Source organism: Chelonia mydas, chromosome 24 (assembly GCF_015237465.2).
Source record: "Chelonia mydas isolate rCheMyd1 chromosome 24, rCheMyd1.pri.v2, whole genome shotgun sequence".
NCBI classification, from domain to species: domain Eukaryota; kingdom Metazoa; phylum Chordata; order Testudines; family Cheloniidae; genus Chelonia; species Chelonia mydas.
Genome location: NC_051264.2, coordinates 12,541,079 through 12,562,570, shown reverse-complemented (window position 1 = coordinate 12,562,570; position 21,492 = coordinate 12,541,079). Strand labels below are relative to the sequence as shown.

At 57.6% G+C, this 21,492-nt stretch overlaps 1 protein-coding gene across 2 annotated transcripts; it reads left to right on the top strand.

The window, feature by feature from the left end:
* The first annotated feature begins 3,751 nt into the window (after nt 1-3,751).
* On the top strand, nt 3,752-20,490 carry SCN1B (sodium voltage-gated channel beta subunit 1). Of its 2 annotated transcripts, XR_006287278.1 has the most exons (7): nt 3,790-4,895; nt 6,070-6,236; nt 7,162-7,402; nt 8,430-8,571; nt 9,594-9,703; nt 10,179-11,528; nt 20,476-20,490. XR_006287278.1 is itself a non-coding variant. In XM_007069834.4 (6 exons), the coding sequence occupies exons 1-5, from the start codon at nt 4,853-4,855 to the stop codon at nt 9,658-9,660; spliced, it is 660 nt and encodes a 219-aa protein (XP_007069896.1). In that variant the 5' UTR covers nt 3,752-4,852; the 3' UTR covers nt 9,661-9,703; nt 10,179-11,715. The 2 variants fall into 2 exon arrangements, 1 of the variants encoding a protein (XP_007069896.1); XM_007069834.4 differs by lacking the exon at nt 20,476-20,490 and having other exon boundaries at nt 3,752-4,895; nt 10,179-11,715.
* Nucleotides 20,491-21,492: the final 1,002 nt, after the last annotated feature.

Here is a 21,492-nt window from a genome sequence, read left to right as displayed (position 1 = left end):
AGGGGACCACAAGGGAGAGAGGCCCCCTCAGCATCCTTGCCCAACTCTGCCCAGCGCCTCCCCACAGCCAGAGCCTGCTCCCATCCCTCCCCCCAATGCCCCCCAGGTAGTGCTCCTCCCCCTCCTCCTGCTGGCCCCCAGCCAGCACTCCTGCCACTGCCCCCATCACCCCCCCACATCCCTGCCCCACTCTGCCCAGTGCCCCCCCACAGCCAGAACCTGCCAAGGCTTCCATCCCTCCCCCCCACTGCCCCCCAGGTAGTGCTCCTGCCCCTCCCCCTGCTGCCCCCCAGCCAGCTCTTCCCCAGCCAGTACTACTGCCCCTGTCCCATCAACCCCCTGCATCCCCACCCCACTCCGCCCAGTGCCCCGCAGCCAGCGCTCCCCCCTGCTCCGCAGCCACTTCTTCCGCCCCTATCTACCCCCTGCATCCCTGCTCTGCCCAGGGCCCCCCCAGCCAGCGCTCCCCATACTCCACCCCACAATCAGTGCTCCCCTCCGCCCCCCGAGCCAGTGCTTCTGACCCTGCATCCATGCCCTGCTCTGCCCAGCACCGCCCCCCCACTGCCCCCTACGCAGTGTTTCCACCTCAGCTGCCAGGAGGGGCACGTGCAGATGAGCCAATTACTGTCCCGATGTCCTGTCCCATTCCCCTCTGCAGTGGAGCTCAGTTCCAATACTGCTCAGGATCCTTCCCAGGCCAATGTACACCTTCCTCGCCCCCCTGCTCTGCCACTGCCTGGCCCCATTGACCACATCTCACTGCTCTGCCCTGCCAGGCCCCCTCCCTGGGGACAGAGATGGGCCCAGCAGCTTCCTGCAGCCCACCCAAGGACACATCACCTGGCGTGACCCAGCTGCAAGCGGAGACCCCCTTGCAGTCCTTAGACATTGGCCATAGGCCCAATCCTGACCCACACCCCTGCTAGTGCCCCACACTCCTGACTCATATCCCCCTGCCAACCCAGCCCTGTGATGCCACCTCACTCCCAACCCGCAGCCCCCTGCGAACCCAGCCCTGAGCTCCCCACCCAGCCCTGCAATGCCCCTCACTCCTGTCCCACGGCCTCCTGCTAGTCCCATCCTGGACTCCCCTCACCCAAGATCTGCTGAGGCCCCTCACTCCTGACTAACAGCCCACTGCTCGCTCAGCCCTGGGCTCCACACCCAGCCCCACTGGTGCCCCTCACTCCTGACCCACAGCCCTTGCTCTCCCAGCCTTGGACTACCCCCCAAGATCTGCCAGGGCCCCTCACGCCTGACCCACAGCCCTGGGCTACCCCCAGAAGATCTGCCTGGGCCCTTCACTTCTGACTCACAGCCCACTGCTCGCCCAGCCCTGGGCTCCCCACCCAACCCTGCAGTGCCCTTTGCTGCTGACCCACAGCCTCCTGCTAGCCCAGCCCTGGGCTTCCCCCCCTCCCCATGGCTCGAGATGGCTGGAGCCTGCGGCTGGAATCCCACCCATCTGCTTCCGTAACCGGCACTTCCTTGGCCAAGGCTGCCTTCAGCTGTCGAGAGTGTGCTGTGTTGGCCAGGCGGCACCTGCATGGGGCAGCACAGCATGATCCTCAGGGTGCTGGGCAAATATTGTACAGGGCTGAGTGCAGGGGTAGTGCTGGGGGCAGTATGGGGCGGAGCAGTGCAGTGTTGGGGGTAGTATGGGGCGGGGCAGTGCAGTGTTGGGGGTAGTATGGGGCAGTGCTTAGGGGCAGTATGGTGAAGAGTTAGGGCAGTGGTGACAGTGACCCAGATTCTTCTGTGACAGGGCCCCTCCCCCATACTCCAGACTTGTCTCCCAGCCCCACTGCTGGGTTGCAGCCCCACGGAGCCCCTGTGAGGGGCCGAGTGAGGTGCGCTGAGCCTGCTTCACACACCCAGCCTCCCAGACTCAGCCCACAGCTGGGACTGTCACTCCCTGAGCCCAGAGGCAGCTGGGCAGAGATGAGCGGTGCCCTTAGAATTCCAGAGCCATCAGGTTTGAAGGGACCACAGGGGTCTGGTCCAACCCGCGCCAAGGTGCAGGATTTGTTGTGTCTAAATCATCACAGACAGATGGCTCCAGCCTCCTTTTGAAAACCTCCAGTGAAGGAGCTTCCACAACCTCCCTACGCGTCTGCTCCATTGTCCTTCTGTTCTTACCGTTAGGAAGTTTCTCCTGAGATTTAATCTAAATTGCTCTGCTGTAGTTTGAACCCGCTGCCTCTTGTCCTGCCCTCCGTGGCAAGAGAGAGCAACTTTTCTCCATCTTTTTAATGGCAGCCTTTCAAATATCTGAAGACCGCTATCATGTCCCCCCTTAATCTCCTCTTTTCCAAACTAAACCTACCCATTCTTTCAGCCTGTGGTCAGATGGCCTGCATTCCCTCCCTCTGCTCATCTTTGTCACTCACCTCTGGATCATTTCCAGTTTCTCTACACCCTTTCTATACATTGGTGACCAAAACCGGACCCAGTACTGCAGCTGAGGCCTCGCCCCACTTGAGACCTTGCTTTTAGCGACCCAGCTGTGCAACTAAAAGTCACACAGTGTAGCTGCTGTTTGACAGCTCTCCTGCCGACATAAAACTTTGTGGGCAAAACTTTTGTCTTTTGTGTGTGTGTGTGGGAGGGGGGGGTTAACACCTCTTAATGACAAAAGTTTTGTTTTTCACTTGCCAGCGTAGACATAGCCCTCCTTCCATCCCTTATGGGGTGTTCCCTCCAAACCCTGCTCAGTCAACCCCCTGCCCTGGGCCAGACAAGGGATAGCGCCATGTCCCATCCCCCTGAGGCACTGCTACACTTGGGAGGCAGGAGGGAGCTGAGTGCACAGGGAGCCGGCCCCTCTGGGCAGGCGGACAGGGAGGGAGAAACGGGAGCGGTTGGATCCCTGCACACCTGACATTAGCTCTACAAATGAAGGCAGGTGCACTGAGGAAGGGAAAGGTGGGGGGAGCCAGGCAGCACCAGCACCACAGCAGCCTCCACCTGCTCTGGCTCACCCACTCCACAGAGCAAAGCGGCCATCCGCAGGGGAGCCCAGGGCTGGGCTAGCAGGGGCTCTGGATTGGCACTGAGGGACACTGGCAAAGCTGGGGGGTAGGGAGCCCAGGGCTGGGCTAGCAGGGGCTCTGGATTGGCACTGAGGGACACTGGCAAAGCTGGGGGGTAGGGAGCCCAGGGCTGGGCTAGCAGGGGCTCTGGGTCGGCAGTGAGGGACACTGGCAAAGCTGGAGGGTAGGGAGCCCAGGGCTGGGCTAGCAGGGGGCTGTGGGTCAGGAGCGAGGGGCACCGGCAGAGCTGGGGGAAGCCCTGGACTCGCTAGCAGGGGGCTGCGGATCAGGAGTGAAGGGCACCAGCCGAGTTGGCAGGAGCCCAGGGCTGAGCTAGCCAGGGGCTGCAGGTTGGGAGTGAGGGGCACTAGCAGAGCTTGGGTGTTGGGGAGCCCAGGGCTGGGCGAGCAGTGAGTTTCGAGTCAGGAGTGAGGGGCACTGCCAGAGCTGCGGGGGTGGGGAGCCCAGGGCTGGGCTAGCTAGGCTAGCAGGGGGCTGCAGGTCAGGAGTGAGGGGCACAGGCAGAGTGGGGGGGCTGGGCTAGCAGGGGGCTGCGGGTTGGGAGTGAGGGCACCAGCAGAGCTGGGTCTTTGGATCCGTCCTCATGACTCTCTCCTCCGTCCGTGGATGTGGCCGCTGCCCCCAGTGCTGTCGGTCCCGTCCCCACGTGTGTCCCGGGTGGGCGGGGACCGGCCGCTGCGTCCCGCCCCCAGACCCACGCTCCCCGGCCTGCCGTCGGCGCATGCTGCAATGCATCAATCCCCGCCCGCCCTCTGCGCTTGGCGCTTCCATTCATTCGCAGCTGCTCGCCGCAGCCGGCTCCCCTGCAGTGCGCCGGACAGGGGCTGAGCCGCAGGGTCCCCGCGCGCCTTCCGCACCGGGCCCCGGCTGCATCGCCCCCTCCCGACCTGACTGGGCCCCGGCTTCATCGCCCCCTCCCGGCCTGACTGGGCCCCGGCTTCATCGCCCCCTCCAGAGTGGGCACTGGCTCCATTGCATCCTCCCTACTGGACACAGGCTTCATCACTACCTCCCTATTCCAGCCTAGTGGGCAGTGTCGAGGTCGCCCTGGGCATCCCCAAAGTGGGCGTGATTCCAGCAGGGCACCATGCCCTGATCACCGTCGGAGGTGGGTCAGGGCAGCTGGCTGGGTGTGGGCACCACCCAGGGATTTGCTGAGTGGCCAGTTTGCAGCTCTGCAGTGACTCTGAGACAGCGGCTGGACCAGACCGAGCTGGGACCGCAGTGACCCCCCCACTCCCCAGGACTCCAGGCACCCAGTCCTGACAGCACCAGTCCCAGGCAGAGCAAGTGCATCCCTCGTGAGCCTGAGTCATTTCATGGGCTGCCAGGATCCAGGTGGCAGCAGCTGAGCTGTGGACTCTGCTCTGTGGACCAGGAGAGCTGCGTCTGGACGGGGTCGCTGTGGAGGGCAAGGGACCCAGGCCTGCTGACGGCTCCCCGTGCTCCCCTGTTTATGGCTCCTCCGGCCAGCCCTGTTGTCTGCCCTGGGCTGTGGGGGTGCCCCTTTCCCAGCAGTGCTGGGCCCTGGGCCCATCTGGGGTGTCGCATGGCAGCGGGGGCTGCCAGGCTGTGCTAGCCTCTGCCTTGGGGAACGGGCCGGCCAGGACCAGCTGGGAGCTTCCGGCCAGGACATTCCAAGGCGCAGGCCGGGCAGTGCAGGGCGCCGAGCCCTTAGCTATAAATACCCTCCTGGAAGATTCCTGTCGGAGATCGTCTGTCCGCTGAGCACGGAGCCGGCGGGCAGGGGCAGAGGGGGCCCACAGCACCAGCCCCACTGATCCCAGGGACCCACCATGGCCCTGCTGGGCCCATCACTCCTGCTCTGCCTCAGCCTTGGTGAGTGCACACCTGGGGCAAAAGATTGGGCTGAGGGCTCCCCAGAGAGGGGGGTCCTGGGCCATGGGGGGAGGGGCCGCAGGGCCTGTCCCAGTGGGGACTCCCTGAGCCCTCTCCACACCGTCCTTCCTCCCCTCCCCCCCATCCCGTTCTGGGGCAGATTCCCTCCCCTCAGGGAAAGCCTGGAGCAGGACGTAGCCACTGACCGGGGCAGGGGTGGGACTAGCCCTGAGGCATGGAGAGATGGGGATGGGGAGACAGATAGACAGAGACAGACAGGGGGACGTCGAGTGCCCAGAGCCATGATTCAGAGAAACGGGGCCACCTGCCCTCGCAGGGGCTGATCCCTCACAGGCCCTGGGGTGACACCAAGCGACCAGGGCAGGAACCACCCAGGAAAGTTTAGGTATCAGAATCCAACTGCAGTGACAAAATGAATAGCTCAGCCCTGGGCCCCCCAGCTCTGCCGGCACCCCTCAGTCCCAGCCCGCAACCCCCTGCTAGCCCAGCCGTGAGCTCTGTCCTCAGCTCTGCTGGGGCCTCTCACTCCCAACCCGCAGCCCCCTGCTAGCCCAGCCCTGGGCTTCCCTGCATCTCTGCTGGGGCTTCTCACTCCCGACCCGCAGCCCTCTGCTAGCCCAGCCCTGGCCTCCACCCCCCCCCACCCTCTGTTCTGCCAGCACCCCTCAGTCCCGACCCGCAGTCCCCTGCCAGCCCAGCCCTGGGCTCCCCCCACCCAGCACTGCCCCAAGGTAATCTGGTGCATGCTGGGGGCAGCACAGACACAGACAGACACCCACAGAGCAGGTGTCATCCTGTCCAGCCAACAGTGGCCTTCCCAGGCCCTTGCCGTGATCCCTACCTCTCCGGCAAGCGACCTGCAGCTCCCCCAGGGGGCAGGGCCAGTGCAGGCCCTCGAGAGCTGATTGGAGGGAAGGGAGGGGAAGGGAGAGCATATGGGGGAGCCTGGGGGCTGGGGGTGGTTCTGGGGGTACTGAAGTGCAGATCTGGGGGTGCTGGTGGAAGGGGTGTAGATCAGAGGATGATGGGATGCAGATGTGGGGTGCTGAGGTGGTTCTGGGGGTGCAGATTGGGGACTGGGGCTGGAGCTCAGGGGTGGTGTTGGGGGCCTGGAGGGGGCTCTGTGTGACCCTTTCACACCCTCCCTCCTCAGTGGCGTTGTGCTGGGCCGGCTGCGTGGAGGTGGAGTCCCACACCGAGGCCGTTTTCGGGATGACCTTCAAGATCCTCTGCATTTCCTGCAAGAAGCGGAGCGAGACCGCAGCCGAGGCCTACACGGAGTGGTACTTCAAGGAGAAGGGCACTGAGACCTTCACCAGGGTGCGTGAGGGCTGGCTGGGGGGGCTGGACCGCACTGGGGGAAGCACAGGGTACGGGAGAAGGAATCAGGTCTCTGTCTAGGGCTTTCTGCTCTCCTCCCTGGGGCTTCCCCTGCACGCAGCCTCCTCCTTCACCCCATGTTTTGTTAGACAGCAGCTGGGCCCCACCCCAGAGGTGGCTGCATCTCAGGACTGGCCTGTTCCAGGCAGGCCCTGGTCACTAACCAGCTGCCCTGAGCTGGGTGAAGGCAGACAAGGTTCGTTCTCTGCTGGGTGCTCACTACTCTCCGCCACCTCCCCCGCCCCCCCTCCCCCCCCCCCCCGCAACCTCTAGACTTCACACCCCATCCAGGGCTGGGGATAGAACCCAGGATACCAGGTTCCCAGCCCCCTGGCTCTAACCAGTATACCCCATCCCCTTCCCAGGAGGTTAGAACCTCCTATGAAAAACAGATACCAGATCCATACTGCCCTTCACTGAATATGGGGGGGTCACTCTGTGTGATGCTGTGGGCCCAGGCGGGGTCACTCTCTGTGGGGCCAGAGGGGTCACTCTCTGTGGGGCCGTGGGGGGGAGTGTCACTCACGAGGGGGCTGGCCCCACTAGTTGCCCACGGACATGAGGGTCTCAGCCTGGCTTCCACTCTCCTAGCTCCCCCGGCGGGATAACCCCAGCCTCACCCACAGTGCTGAGGCTGCTGTCCCATCCCCAGCACACCACCACTGCTCCCTGTGGGGCTATGGTCCGGGGCAGGTGTCCCCCGCGGGGCTGTGGTCTGTGGTAGGCATCCCCTGTGGGGGTCTGGTCTGTGACAGGCATCCCTCATGGGAGTCTGGTCCAGGACAGACATCTTCCATGGGGCTGTGGTCTGGGACAGGCGTCCCCCGCACTGCATGGCCGTCCCTCTGACTCCCTTCCCCCCCAGATCCTGCGCTATGACCCTGATGCGCTGCTGGAGGTGGTGGATGAGCGGTTCCAGGATCTGGTGGTGTGGAACGGCAGCAAGAACACGCGGGACCTGCAGGATCTGTCCATCTTCCTGACCAACGTGACCTATGCGCAGGCGGGCGAGTACCTGTGCCGTGTCGACCGCAACCTCACCTTCAACAGCTACGTCTACAACATCGTCATCAACAAGACCATCCACGTCGCAGTGGTGGACAAGGGTGAGTGGGCGGGTTCACGGGCAGGGGGTGGGACCATGGGCAGGAGCGGAACTATGTACACAGGGTGGTGCCACTAGGGTGTCCAGAGAGTGGGGGGTAAGAGGTTCCTGTATAAGACAAAGCACTGAATATTGGGACTGTCCCTATAAAATCAGGACCTCTGGTCGCCCTAGTGCCACGTACATGGGGCAGAGCCACAGGTACAGGGAAGTCACAGTAATGGGGTCAGGTCCACACACAGGGGTGGGGCTACCTACAGAGGGCAGAGCCAGAGACATCAGGGCAGGGCCACACATGTGGGCTGTGGCCACATGGAGGGAGGGGTCTTATTCACTGGGGTGGGGCTACACACATGGGGCATGGTCCCACATGCTGAAAGTAAGGCAGCCCAGGTGTGAGGGTAGCACCATGCACTCAGGAGTGGAGGCACATACATGGGGAGAGGGCCATACCCACGGGGAGTGAGGGCACAAAGGGGTAGAGCCACACACATGGGGGTGGAGGTACTCACCAGGGGCGGAGCCACACAGAGGAGTGGGGGTGTACACCCATCCCCACTTCAGTCCAACCTGGTCTGGTGCAGGGGGCTGCAGGACAATCAGGCTGAGCTCCCAAGAGGGGCAGGAAGAGCTGGGGTTGGTTACCTCCCATGCATGCTGGGAGGCTCCGTGTGCACCCCATAAATTCAGCGGGGGAGGGGGACAGGGCGGGGAAGAGCTAAGGGGCTAAAGGCCCCCGTGGCACAAGGCCCATTGGGGCTGAACCGGGCAGGTGGCCATGGCAGTGTCGGGAGAAGCCAGTTTCTGACGGCCGGAGGTGGGAGGGTCTGGGGCAGCCCCCAGGAGCTGGGGGAACCTGTCCCATTGCCAACAGAGCTCGGGTTCCTGGAGGGGGTGCTGAGACAGGGCTGCCTGCCAGGCCTGCGTGGTGCTGGGTACTGAGCTGGCTTCTCCAGCAAGGAGCAGTGCTGGGGCAGAGGAGAAGGCTGTGGACAGTGAGGGGGGTCTCACCCTCTCCTCCCCCGCAGCGAATCGGGACATGGCGTCCATCGTGTCGGAGATCATGATGTATGTGCTCATTGTGGTGCTCACCATCTGGCTGGTGGCTGAGATGATTTATTGCTACAAGAAGATCGCGGCGGCCACTGAGGCGGCTGCACAGGAGAATGCGTGAGTGCAGAGAGCTGGGAGCACTCAGAGGGGCAGGTGGAGGCTGGGAGGGGGGCAGGACCCAGGTGGAAGGTGCCTTGGGGAAAGCCAGGTGTGGTAGGGTGACTAGGTGTCCAGTTTTCAACCAGAACACCTTGTTGAAAAGGGACCCTGGTGGCTTCGGTCAGCACTGCTGACCGGGCTGTTAAAAGTCCAGTGCTGCAGGAGTAATGAAGGCTAGTCCCTTCCTGTCCTGGCTCCACGCTGCACTCCGGAAGTGGCCAGCAGTTCCAGCTCTTAGGCCGGGGGGCCACAGGACTCTGCGCGCTGCCCCAGACCCGAGCACTGGCTCTGCACTCCCATTGGCCAGGAACTGTGGCCAATGGGAGCTGTGGGGCGGTGCCTACAGGTGAGAGCAGCGCACAGAGCCTCCTGCCCCACCCTCTCCCACCTGGAAACTGGACCTGCTGGCCACTTCTGGGGCGCCGAGCCAGGACAGGCAGGAAGCCTGCCTTAGACTCCCCGCTGTGCCGCTGACCGGGAGCCGCAGGAGGTAAGCCCGCACCCCAACCCCCTCCTGCATCCCAAAACCCTCATCCCTGGCCCCACCCCAGAGTCTGCACACCCAGATGGAGCCCTCACCCCCTCCTGCACCCAATCCACCTGCCCCAACCCAGAGCCACCTCCAATACCCTGAACCCCTCTGCCCCACCTCCCATCCTGGAGCCCCCCCTACACCCCAAACTCCTCAACCCTGGTCCCACCCCAGAGCCCAAACCCCCAAATGGAGCCCTCACCCACCCTGCACCCCACCCCCTGGTGCAACCCGCAGCCCCCTCCTGCACCCCAACCCCCTGCCCCAGCCTACTGAATGTGAGTGAGGGTGCGGGACAGCGAGCCACCGAGGGAGGGGGAATGTAGTGAGTGGGGCGCAGGACCTCGGGAAGGGTGGTCTAGGGTGTTCGGTTTTGTTCAATTAGAAAGTTGGCAACCCTGGGGATGGCAGTGGGTGGCGGGCTGTCCTCACCCCCGTCTCTCCACAGCTCCGAGTACCTGGCCATCACGTCGGAGAGCAAGGAGAACTGTGCCGGGGTGCAGGTGGCGGAATAGCTCTTGGGGGCCGTCCGTGAGCCTGGGGGACCTCTTGAGGCGGGTAAGCCCAGACGGGCGGGAGCCCTGGGGGGTCGGCCTGGCCCACAGGATTTGGCGCTACCCTGCATCCTCCCATCAGATTCTGCCTCGCTGCACCCCCAGCACCGACTGCCTCTGCCAGCCCCATGGCCCCTCCCCTCCTTGGTAGGGGCACAAGAGTTCCCTGCACCCACCATAGCGCTGTGCCTTGTGCCCCTGCCCTGCGGCCCAGAGCCAGGAGAGAACCCAGCCCGCCCTGCTCTAGCCACTAGACCCCACTCCTCTCCCAGAGCCAGGAGAGAACCCAGGTGTCCTGGCTCCCAGTCTAACCACTAGGCCTCACTCCTTTCCCTATCTCAACTACAATTTGTTGTAACACAGCGTCACGTCCCACTCCCATGGTGGACCCCAGAGAGGATAACAGCAGCGAGGTTCTCCTTTGGCTGCAGGGGCTGTGGTCAGGGTGGCCTGGTTTTGAGTGACATTGTTTGTTGCAGGCCTGAGGCGACGGTGAGGAACGAATGAAGGACGAGGGGAGTGATTCGAGATGGGGTGCCCCCCAGAGAGTACCCCGCAACTGGCTCCCCCACACACCCTGCACGCCTGGTGCCGCCCCAAACAAAGCATGTTGTTATGAATCCTAGTGCTCGCTCTCCCAGACCCACGGGGGGCGGACAGTGGGCACCTCGCTCTTTTAGATACATCCCTTCACCTCACAGTGAGCGAGGCTGCCCCCGCCACAATGCATGATGAGGGAAGCAACATGGCCGCTGCTCACGCAATGCAAAGCTTGGCCTCGGCCTGCTCCAGCCCCCCTGCCCCCACCTCTGGGCACTGCACTCGCGCTTTCTGGTTTGCACATTTCTCGCGATTCAGGTTGTTTTGGTGACTTCACTGCCAGCATGTTCTGGGTCTGAGGAGCGGGGGCCTGACGTGGGACATCCTGGACGGGGAGGGAAGGGCATCAGAGCCCCAAACAGCTTCCAGCCTGGTCCCAGGTTACCAACGCAAAGCATCAGCCTCTCAGGGACTTGGGTGAGGCCTCCAAGCTGGCCGCCCAGTGGGTTCCTAGGCCTCAGCCAGACTCGAAGCAGTGTCCAGGATTCCTGCGTCCTGAGATCCCATGGTCCCAGCCACATAAGAGGATGGGGGATGCCTCCAACATGGCTGTCCAATGGGTTCCAACTTGGCCACACCCACGGCACCGTGGGGATGGGAGAAATGTCCAAGATGGCTGCCAAGGGGTCCTGAGGCCCCACCCAGAGGCTGAGACAGGCATACAAGATGGCTGCCTTCAGGACCCCAGGCACGTTCCCTGAAGGAGCCAGTGTTTCCATTCGCAAATGGGATGTTCCTCATTGCCCCAGGGGGCTGCTTTGCGGACTCCCAGAGCAGACTCCCCTGGGTCCCCCACCCTCCATCCCCTCCCAACGGTCAAGGCATGGCAGGCAGGGCAGGGCTGGGTTAGGACTCCTCCAGGTCCATGGCACTCAGATAGCTCCTCCTGTCTGGGGGAGGGGGGGGTGGGGCGGGGCTGAGATCTGGGGGAGCAGCCCCCACAGAGGGTACCTGAGGGGTTTGCTAGTGAGTGCCCTCCTCAGCCTTCCAAGGGGTGCTGCAGACTCTACCCCCTCCCCTCCATGCACTGACACCTGAGATACCAGCTGCCCCCATGCCATCTAGCCCCCCATGCAATATCCCCCCAGTGCCATATCCTTCCATGCCATCCAGCCCCCCAGTGCCCATAGCCCCCATGCCATCCAGCCATGTTTCCCATGCCAGCCAGCCCCTTCAATGCCATCTTTCCAAAGCCATATTCCCTGTGGCAGCCAGCACCCCCATGCCATGTCCCTCTCAGTCCCCCTGGCCCAGGGGACCCATCACCCCAACCCAGCCACTCTGGGCTCTTCAGGGAATACAGCTGAGTGGCTTCTGGCCCCTCCTCCTCCGACCCTTGGACAGGTCCTGGGGACCCGCCCGTCACGGTGCCGTAGGGGCTGTTCATGGAATAAAGAGACTGGATTTCATCCTGCACTTACAGTGTGATTCCTGGGGTGGAGGGGACATGGGGCGGGGGATAGAGGTGGGGTATGGGTGTAATGGGTTGTCAACCCCCAGGGTGCAGCCTGGGAGCTGTGGGAACTGCTGTGCCCCCTAACCCACCAGCTGGGCAGGCTGCTCTCACACTGCTTTGTAGAGATTCAGCCAGCCTCTCCAGGCCCTGTTATCACCCAGCATGACATCAGGTGGTGCCACATACCCAACTGAGCTACCTGAGTGCTTTACCTAAGCCACTCAAGGACAGAGAGAAGACAACAGCCAATTTCCCATCTCCCCAGCCTTTCACCCTCGCTGGAGTATAAACCCAGTATTATACCATCTTGCACTGTACAATGCAAGCTCATTAATATAGTTTGCTTTCCCCTTGATATGGGAAAGATATGCAAAAGCCTTTGTTTACAGAGATGAGATTTTCCCACCCGCTTCATTTAAAACATGCTGGTAAAAATAAGAACATAAAACATGTTTATTAACTACAGAAAGATAGATTTTAAGTGACAGCAAACAGATCAAAGCAGATTACCTAGTAAATAAACAAAACCACAAACAGCCTAAAATACTAGAGGGATAAGATTTGAAGTGGCAATTTCTCCATCTTACTGATGATACAAGCAGTTCATTGAGTTTTCATATACTGGTTAAAAATCTCTTTAGCCTGGGACCAGCATTTTCCCCCAATTCAGTCTTTGTTCCCAGGTGTTGCCAGGAGTGTCCTTGTGTGAGGACACCAGATGATGTCACTCCCTGCCTTGTATAGCTTTAACATATAGTGGGAACCCTGTCTTCCAAACTCAGTTCCCAGTCCAGTTTGTGCACAAATACAGGTACCAAAATGGAGTTCAATGTCATGTGGTCTGGTCACATGCCCTTACATGCCTTGTTGAGTCATAGCAGCCATTACTCATAGGCTGGCTGAAATGTTCACACAGGAAGGCTAAACTCTTCCATGGTCCATTGTCTTTGTTGGTGAGCCATTAGCACTGTCTAGCTTCTTCATTGTTGTACCTGAAAGGCTAGCTGTGGGGGTTACCCACAGTAAGCACATTTGAAATACAGGTACATAGTCAATATTCATAACTTCAGATACAAAAATGATACATGCCCACAAATAGGATAATCATATTTGGCAAATCATAACTTTTCCAAAGACACCTCACATGACCCATTTTGTACAAAATGCATCATAATTATGCAATAATCACACCATAATCATCACTATGATGAGTATGGGGTGCTGTGTCACAGGGGGGTCAGGGAGCTGATAGGGGGCTATGTGGGTGATAGATGTGGGGGGTGATGAGAAATATGGGGTTAGGTAGAGGGGGATCTTGGGAAGTGGGAGGCATGGGGAGTGCAGGCCGGAATGGGGAGAGGGATCCTGGCAGCAGGGAGGGGGTGGTGTGAGTAGTGCAGGCTGCGGGGGAGGGGGCTGGGAGATAGGAAGGGAGACTGGCAGTAGAGGAGGGGACAGCATGGGGAGTTCAGGCTGACAGGGGGAGAAGGGGGTGGCATGGGGGAAGTGAAGGAAGGGGGCTGGAAGGGAGCCCATCAGCATGGGAGGGGGTGGCGTGGGGAGTGCAGGCCATGCGAGCAGAGAGGTTGTAGCTGATGTGGGGCATGGTCTGTCACAGACCCACAGATTGTGCCCACTCTTGGCCCATACAGTCCCTGGAGGGGAACCTCCTTCATTGTGACAGCCCTTCTTGGGGGTCCACTCTCAGGGGTTAAGCCCCTCCACCTCCTGGAACCGCACTTCTCTGAGCCTAAGCCCTGGTCTACACTAGGAGTTTAGGTCGAATTTAGCAGCATTAAATTGATGTAAACCTGCACCCGTCCACACGATGAAGCCCTTTTTTTTTGACTTAAAGGGCTCTTAAAATCGATTTCCTTAATCCACCTCTGACAAGTGGATTAGTGCTTAAATCGGCCTTGCCGGGTCAAATTTGGGGTACTGTGGGTGCAATTAGACAGTATTGGCCTCCGGGAGCTATCCCAGAGTGCTCTATTGTGACCGCTCTGGACAGCACTCTCAACTCAGATGCACTGGCCAGATAGACAGGAAAAGGGCTGCAAACTTTTGAATTTCAATTTCCTGTTTGCATGGTCACCTGCAGCTTGTCAAGCTGGCCAGAGCTCATCAGCAGAGGTGACCATGAGGGAGTCCCAGAATCACAAAAGAGCTCCAGCATGGACCGAATGGGAGGTACAGGATCTGATCGCTGTATGGGGAGAGGAATCTATGCTATCAGAACTCCATTCCAGTTTTCGAAATGCCAAAACATTTGTCAAAATCTCCCAGGGCATGAAGGACAGAGGCCATAACAGGGATCCGAAGCAATGCCGCGTGAAACTTAAGGAGCTGAGGCAAGCCTACCAGAAAACCAGAGAGGCAAACGGCCGCTCCAGGTCAGAGCCCCAAACATGCCGCTTCTATGATGAGCTGCATGCCATTTTAGGGGGTTCAGCCACCAGTACCTCAGCCGTGGTGTTTGACTCCTTCAATGGAGATGGAGGCAACACAGAGGCAGGTTTTGGGGACGAGGAAGATGATGATGAAACTGTAGATAGCTCACAGCAAGCAGGTGGAGAAACCGGTTTTCCTGACAGCCAGGAACTGTTTCTCACCCTGGACCTGGAGGCAGTCCACCCCGGACCCACCCAAGGCTGCCTCCCGGACCCGTCAGGCGGAGAAGGGACCTCTGGTGAGTGTACCTTTTAAAATACTATACATGGTTTAAAAGCAAGCATGTTTAATGATTAATTTGCCCTGGCATTTGCGGCTCTCCTGGATGTACTCCCAAAGCCTTTGCAAAAGGTTTCTGGGGAGGGCAGCCTTATTCCACCCACCATGGTAGGACACTTTACCACACCAGGCCAGTAGCACGTACTTGGGAATCATTGTACAACAAAGCATTGCAGCGTATGTTTGCTGGCATTCAAACAACATCCGTTCTTTATCTCTCTGTGTTATCCTCAGGAGCGTGATATCATTCATGGTCACCTGGTTGAAATAGGGTGCTTTTCTTAAGAGGACATGCAGAGGTGCCCGTTCCTGCTGGGCTGTTTGCCTGTGGCTGAACAGAAATGTTCCCCGCTGTTAGCCGGGGGTGGGGGTGAGGGGCTAGCCACGTGGTGGGGGGAGGCAAAATGCGACCTTGGAACGAAAGCACATGTGCCGTGTATGTAATGTTAACAGCAAGGTTTACCGTGAAAGAGTGTAGCCATTGTTCTAGAAAATGTGTCTTTTTAAATACCACTGCCTCTTTTTTTTCCCACCAGCTGCATGTGTTTCAATGATCACAGGATCTTCTCCTTCCCAGAGGCTAGTGAAGATTAGAAGGCGAAAAAAACGCACTCGTGATGAAATGTTCTCTGAGCTCATGGTGTCCTCCCACACTGACAGAGCACAGACGACTGCATGAAGGCAGACAATGTCAGAGTGCAGGAAAGCACAATATGACCGGGAGGAGAGGTGGCGGGCTGAAGAGAATAAGTGGCGGGCTGAAGAGAGGGCTGAAGCTCAAATGTGGCGGCAACGTGATGAGAGGAGGCAGGATTCAATGCTGAGGCTGCTGGAGGATCAAACCAATATGCTCCAGTGTATGGTTGAGCTGCAGGAAAGGCAGCAGGAGCACAGACCGCCACTACAGCCCCTGTGTAACCAACCACCCTCCTCCCCAAGTTCCATAGCCTCCTCGCCCAGACGCCCAAGAACACGGTGGGGGGGCCTCCGGCCACCCGGCCACTCCACCCCAGAGGATTGCCCAAGCAACAGAAGGCTGGCATTCAATAAGTTTTAAAGTTTTAAACTTTTAAAGTGCTGTGTGGCCTTGTCCTTCCCTCCTCTACCACCCCTCCTGGTGCTTCTCTCCTCCACCACCCTTCCTGGGCTACCTTGGTAGTTATCCCCCTGTTTGTGTGATGAATGAATAAAGAATGCATGAATGTGAAGCAACAATGACTTTATTGCCTCTGCAAGTGGTGATCGAAGGGAGGAGGGGAGGGTGGTTAGCTTACAGGGAAGTAGAGTGAACCAAGGGGCGGTGGGTTTCATCATGGAGAAACAAACAGAACTTTCACACCGTAGCCTGTCCAGTCATGAAACTGGTTTTCAAAGCTTCTCTGATGCGCACCGCGCCATCCTGTGCTCTTCTAACCGCCCTGGTGTCTGGCTGTGTGAAACCAGCAGCCAGGCAATTTGCCTCAACCTCCCACCCCGCCATAAATGTCTCCCCCTTACTCTCACAGATATTATGGAGCGCACAGCAAGCAGTAATAACAGTGGGAATATTGGTTTCACTGAAGTCTAACCAAGTCAGTAAACTGCGCCAGCGTGCTTTTAAACGTCCAAATACATTCTACCACCATTCTGCACTTGCTCAGCCTGTAGTTGAACAGCTCCTGACAACTGTCCAGGCTGCCTGTGTATGGCTTCATGAGCCATGGCATTAAGGCGTAGGCTGGGTCCCCAAGGATACATATAGGCATTTCAACAGCCCAATGGTTATTTTCTGGTCTGGGAATAAAGTCCCTTCTTGCAGCTTTTGAAAAAGACCAGAGTTCCTGAAGATGCGAGCGTCATGTACCTTTCCCAGCCATCCCACGTTGATTTTGGTGAAACGTCCCTTGTGATCCACCAGTGCTTGAAGCACTATTGAAAAGTACCCCTTGCGGTTTATGTACTCGCCGGCTTGGTGCTCTGGTGCCAAGATAGGGATATGGGTTCCGTCTATGGCCCCACCACAGTTAGGGAATCCCATTGCAGCAAAGCCATCCACTATGACCTGCACATTTCCCAGGGTCACTACCCTTGATATCAGCAGATCTTTGATTGCTTTGGCTACTTGCATCACAGCAGCCCCCACAGTAGATTTGCCCACTCCAAATTGATTCCCAACGGACTGGTAGCTTTCTGGCATTGCAAGCTTCCACAGGGCTATTGCCACTCGCTTCTCAACTGTGAGGGCTGCTTGGTATTCTTGCGCCTCAGGGCAGGGGAAAGCAAGTCACAAAGTTCCATGAAAGTGCCCTTATGCATGCGAAAGTTTCGCAACCACTGGGAATCGTCCCAGATCTGCAACACTATGCGGTCCCATCAGTCTGTGCTTGTTTCCCGAGCCCAGAATCGGCGTTCCACCACATGAACCTGGCCCATTAGCACCATGCTGCCCACATTGCCAGGGCCCCTGCTTTGAGAGAAGTCTGTGTCCATGTCCTCATCACTCACGTCACCGTGCTGACGTCGCCTACTCGCCTGGTATCGCTTTGCCAGGTTCCAGTGCTGCATATACTGCTGGATAATGCGTGTGGTGTTTAATGTGCTCCTAATTGCCAAAGTGATCTGAGCAGGCTCCATGCTTGCCGTGGTATGGCATCTGCACAGAAAAAAGGCACTGAACAATTTTCTGCCCTTGCCCTGATGGAGGGAGGGGCAATTGATGACATGGCTTACAGGGTTGGCTTACAGGGAATTAAAATCAACAATGGGGGTGGCTTTGCGAGAAACTGAATGGCCCCCTCAAGGATAGAACTCAAAACCTCAAGGATAGAAATCAAAACTGGGTTTGGCAGGCCATTGATTTGACAGAGGGAAGGAGGGAGGGAGGAGAAAATGAATACAAAACAAATCTGGTCTATTTCTTGTTTTGAGCCACTTCATCTATCTTTATACATCTTGCTGGCAGCAGACGGTGCAGTACGACCGCTAGCCGTCATCATCTCCTCGGTGCTCGGCAGATGACGGTGCAGTATGACGACTAGCCATCATCTTCTGCTGGCTGGAGGTTAAAAGACAGTGCACTGCCGGTAGGACTCAATCGCCACGAGACGAAACTTAAAAGGGAAATGACCTGCCTGAGTCACTCCCATGTTTGCCCAGGCGCCCGATTACAAGAGCACCCAGGACTACGTCGATGACGGTTACCAGTCATACTGCACTGTCTGCTGCCAAAAGGCAATTAACTGCTTCTGTGTAGCAATGCAGTACCACGTCTCCCAGCACCCAGGAGACATACGGTGACGGTTAGCTGAGCGGGCTCCATGCTCGCCGTGGTATGGCGTCTGCACAGGTACCTCAAGAAAAAAGGCGCAAAACGATTGTCTGCCCTTGCTTTCACAGAGGGAGGGAGGAAGGGAACGGGGGCCTGAAGCTATGTACCCAGAACCACCCCGACAATGTTTTAGCCCCATCAGGCACTGGGATTTCTACCCAGAATTCAGATGGGCGGCGGAGACTGCGGGAATTGTGGGATAGCTACCCACAGTGCAACGCTCCAGAAGTCAACAGTTGCCTCGGTACTGTGGACACACTCCGCCGACTACATGCACTGAGAGCACTTGTTTGGGGACACACACAATCAACTGTATAAATCCGCTTTCTACAAAACCGACTTCTATAAATTCGACCTAATTTCGTAGTGTAGATATATGCCTGTCTCTCTCTGTGGGCCCCCACAGGGAGTCCACTTGCTCTGGACCCCCAGGGGCCTCCACTCCCAGAGGGAATAATGCAACTCTGTTCTCTAGACTGGAGTGACTCTCAGCCAACATAAAACAGGAGGGTTTACTGAGCATCTGAACACAGCACAGGAAACTCTCAGGACCCTCAGGCCTGGCCTCCCTGAGCACCATACATCTAAGTCTCCCCTGCATCCAGGTGGGCTCTATCTGCTCTCTCTGTCCAGTCCAGAGACCCTGCACTTTCCAGCTGGGCATCCAATATCACTGGCCCCAACAGCTCCTCCCTTGTCCTTTGTCTTCCATCCCAGGTAAACAGGTCGCTGGGACCCTCTCTCTTCAGTCCTTTGTTCCCCTCTGGCTGGAACTGGTTGGTCAGGTCACCAGGGTCCTCACTCCTCAGCCCTTTGTCCTCCCACTGGCCAGAAACCAGCTGACAGGCAAGCTGGGGTGGTCCTCTTTGTCACCAGGTCACCAGTTGTTAGGGTTCCCCATCTCCAGGCCATTGTCCGGGGGCCCCACCTGCTAGGCGAGATCACCCCTGGTCCTTTGCAACAAAAAACCCTCTCCCACCACCTTGTCAAACATGCAGCACACAGGGAAACTGAGGCGCGCACACACTATTCATGGAAAACACTACAAAAATCCCAAACTTCGTCACATGGTCTCTCAGGACCTTGACCAAGGCATCAAAACTGGTGTTCTGAAGTTGAGGGCTGGGATGTCGAGGACTGAGGGGCTGATGTGGACCAGAAGGTGTGGGGAGTGCAGTCTGTCTACCCCAGGAACCATCTGCCCCAGGCCACCATGCCGGTTTAGTGGGCCACAAAGTTGGAGGAATGGGAGATGGGGCCTTTCCCCCTGAAGGGCACTGAATCTGGTTCATACTTAGGTGGCTGTGAGGAAGCTGGCTCTGGCTTGGTTACGCACGTGGATGCAGTGAAGGGTCCCTGGGCTCCATCGGGGACTCGAGATTCCTGGCACTGTGCTCCATTCACCAAGCGCTACTCACTGAATTAGGGTCAGCGGCTGCTGCTGCATGTCACCGGCAACTGCATGTGGCATGTGGGGCGCAGTAACCCCATGGAGACAGGCTGTGAGCCAGGGAGCCACCCTGAAAGGGATGGACAACAGAACCCAAGAGTCCTGGCTCCAAACCCCACCCCACTTCCAAACCACGCTCCCCTCCCAGAGCCAGGATAGATCCCAGGAGTCCTGGTTCCCAGACACTCGACCCCTGGCTCTAACCCACCAGAACCCACTCTCCTCCATCAGCCAGGATAGAACCCAGGTTTCTTCTTTGAGATGTGTCCCTATGGGTGTCTCTGTGTCCCTGATGAGAGATCTTTGGTGGCACTGTCCATTCAGCCCGCACATGCGCTCTCCCTCCCACGTGCTCTGCCTTGAGGCTAACTTGTGCTGAGTGGACAAACCACCCTCTGGCCTAAGAAGGGGTGGAGAGCAGTCCATTTTCTCTTACCTCAGAGTTTTAGAGTTCGGTTTTTAGAGCTACTGTGACGTTATTGACATAAATTGTGACCGTATAGATCATTGTTGCAACCAGGTCCTGTAATGGCACCAAATCTTGTACAAAGGGGGTCAAATAAGGTGTCTAAGACAAGGTTGTGGTTTGCTGGTTATGATTATGCTATCTGTATGTGTGTATCATTTTTGTAGTTGAAGTTATGAATATTAGCTATGTACTAGTATCTCAATGTGTTTGATTCTAAGTAGCCTCAGTGAAGCATTTGGTCAGCTTCTTGAGAATGGGCACTTACTGAGAATAGTCCTATCAAGAAACACTTAACTCACAATGAACTTTGGGAGATGCCAATCCACATCTGAGCTTTCCTGGGAATGTTCAAACTAACATGTAAACAATGGCGTCGGCCTGTTATGCTTTTGCTGCTGTGCCAAGCTTACAGCCTGTTTACAGCTATAAACTGAAAAGCAACATGCTTGTGGGACTGTTTTGTCACCATCCCTAGCATGTATAAAAGTTTTCCCCACAAATCAGGTATTCCACGATATGCTATGCATCCGATGAGGTGAGCTGTAGCTCACGAAAGCTCATGCTCAAATAAACTGGTTAGTCTCTAAGGTGCCACAAGTACTCCTTTTCTTTTTACGAATACAGACTAACACGGCTGTTACTCTGAAACACATCTTTAAAGGGTTTACCATTAGTATTAACTCCTTTGTCTTGACCCCTTCATGAAGTAGCAGAAGACACAGGATCAACAGCCAACTTATGACAGACAGATTCTGTTCACACAGCCTGGCTCCCCAGTGTTTAGTACATTTCCCAATCCCTTTGTGTACCTTTGTGTACCATGGTAGGTGCTCAGATACAGATTCTTCTGCCTCTCTGGAGAAGGATCTTAATTCTGGCATGTGTTTGAGGCTTTGGCAAGGAAAGAGTGCACTGCAACCTTGCCAGCCCTCGGCCCCTCCCTCTGTGTTATCTTTGACAAGGGTAGCAGGAATAACATTCTTTTCTGTACAAGACCTGGTGCAACCATAGGACCCTGGTTGCAACAATGATCATGTCACAGTTCATGTCAATAATGTCACACCCAGTACCAAGGAGCGAGAACTCTGGAGTCTCAGCCACTATGAGATCTCTGAAAAAACAAAACTCCTGCAGCACCACAGTGATCAGTACCATCAGGGCTTGTTGGTGCTGACTCGCTGGCCCTGAGGAAATCATCAGAGATCTTGCCCTAGATGGTCAGCCCAAGGAGGATTGCTTGGACATAGTTGGTACTGAAGGTTTCCATACCGGTACCACCTGGGCAGAGACAGTACGGTCTGTGCTCTTGCCTTTGAGAGGTGATGGTGCCACTTCAGAGCCTGCACCCTTCGGGTCCTTAGGCTTATAGGTGGTCTGCACTGGAGGACCCAGGTGTCCAATGGGAATGGTGCTTCGGAGCCATCGGTGACATCAGTGCCATAGTGATCGATCCAGCCAGGGATCTTCTCTGGCTGGTCCAGGGCTCAGTTTGATGTCTGCAAAAAGAGGGCTGCAAGCCTTGTGAGGTAAGTCCAGAGTTCCTCCTTTGCTCGCCCTCCTTAGAAGTAGAAGGGTCCAGGGATGCTCTGTGCCACAGAGGGGATTTGGGACGAGGGTTGGACACTGGCTTAAGAGCACCCTCCATAAGCACCCTCATCTTTAACTTCTGTTGTTTTTTGTTTTTTTTCAGAAGCCAGCCTTCAGCTGCTGGCAGAAAGTACACCTCTGCAGAAGGGAGCTTCTCCAAGGCACCAGATGCAGCGGCATGTCCATCCGTAACC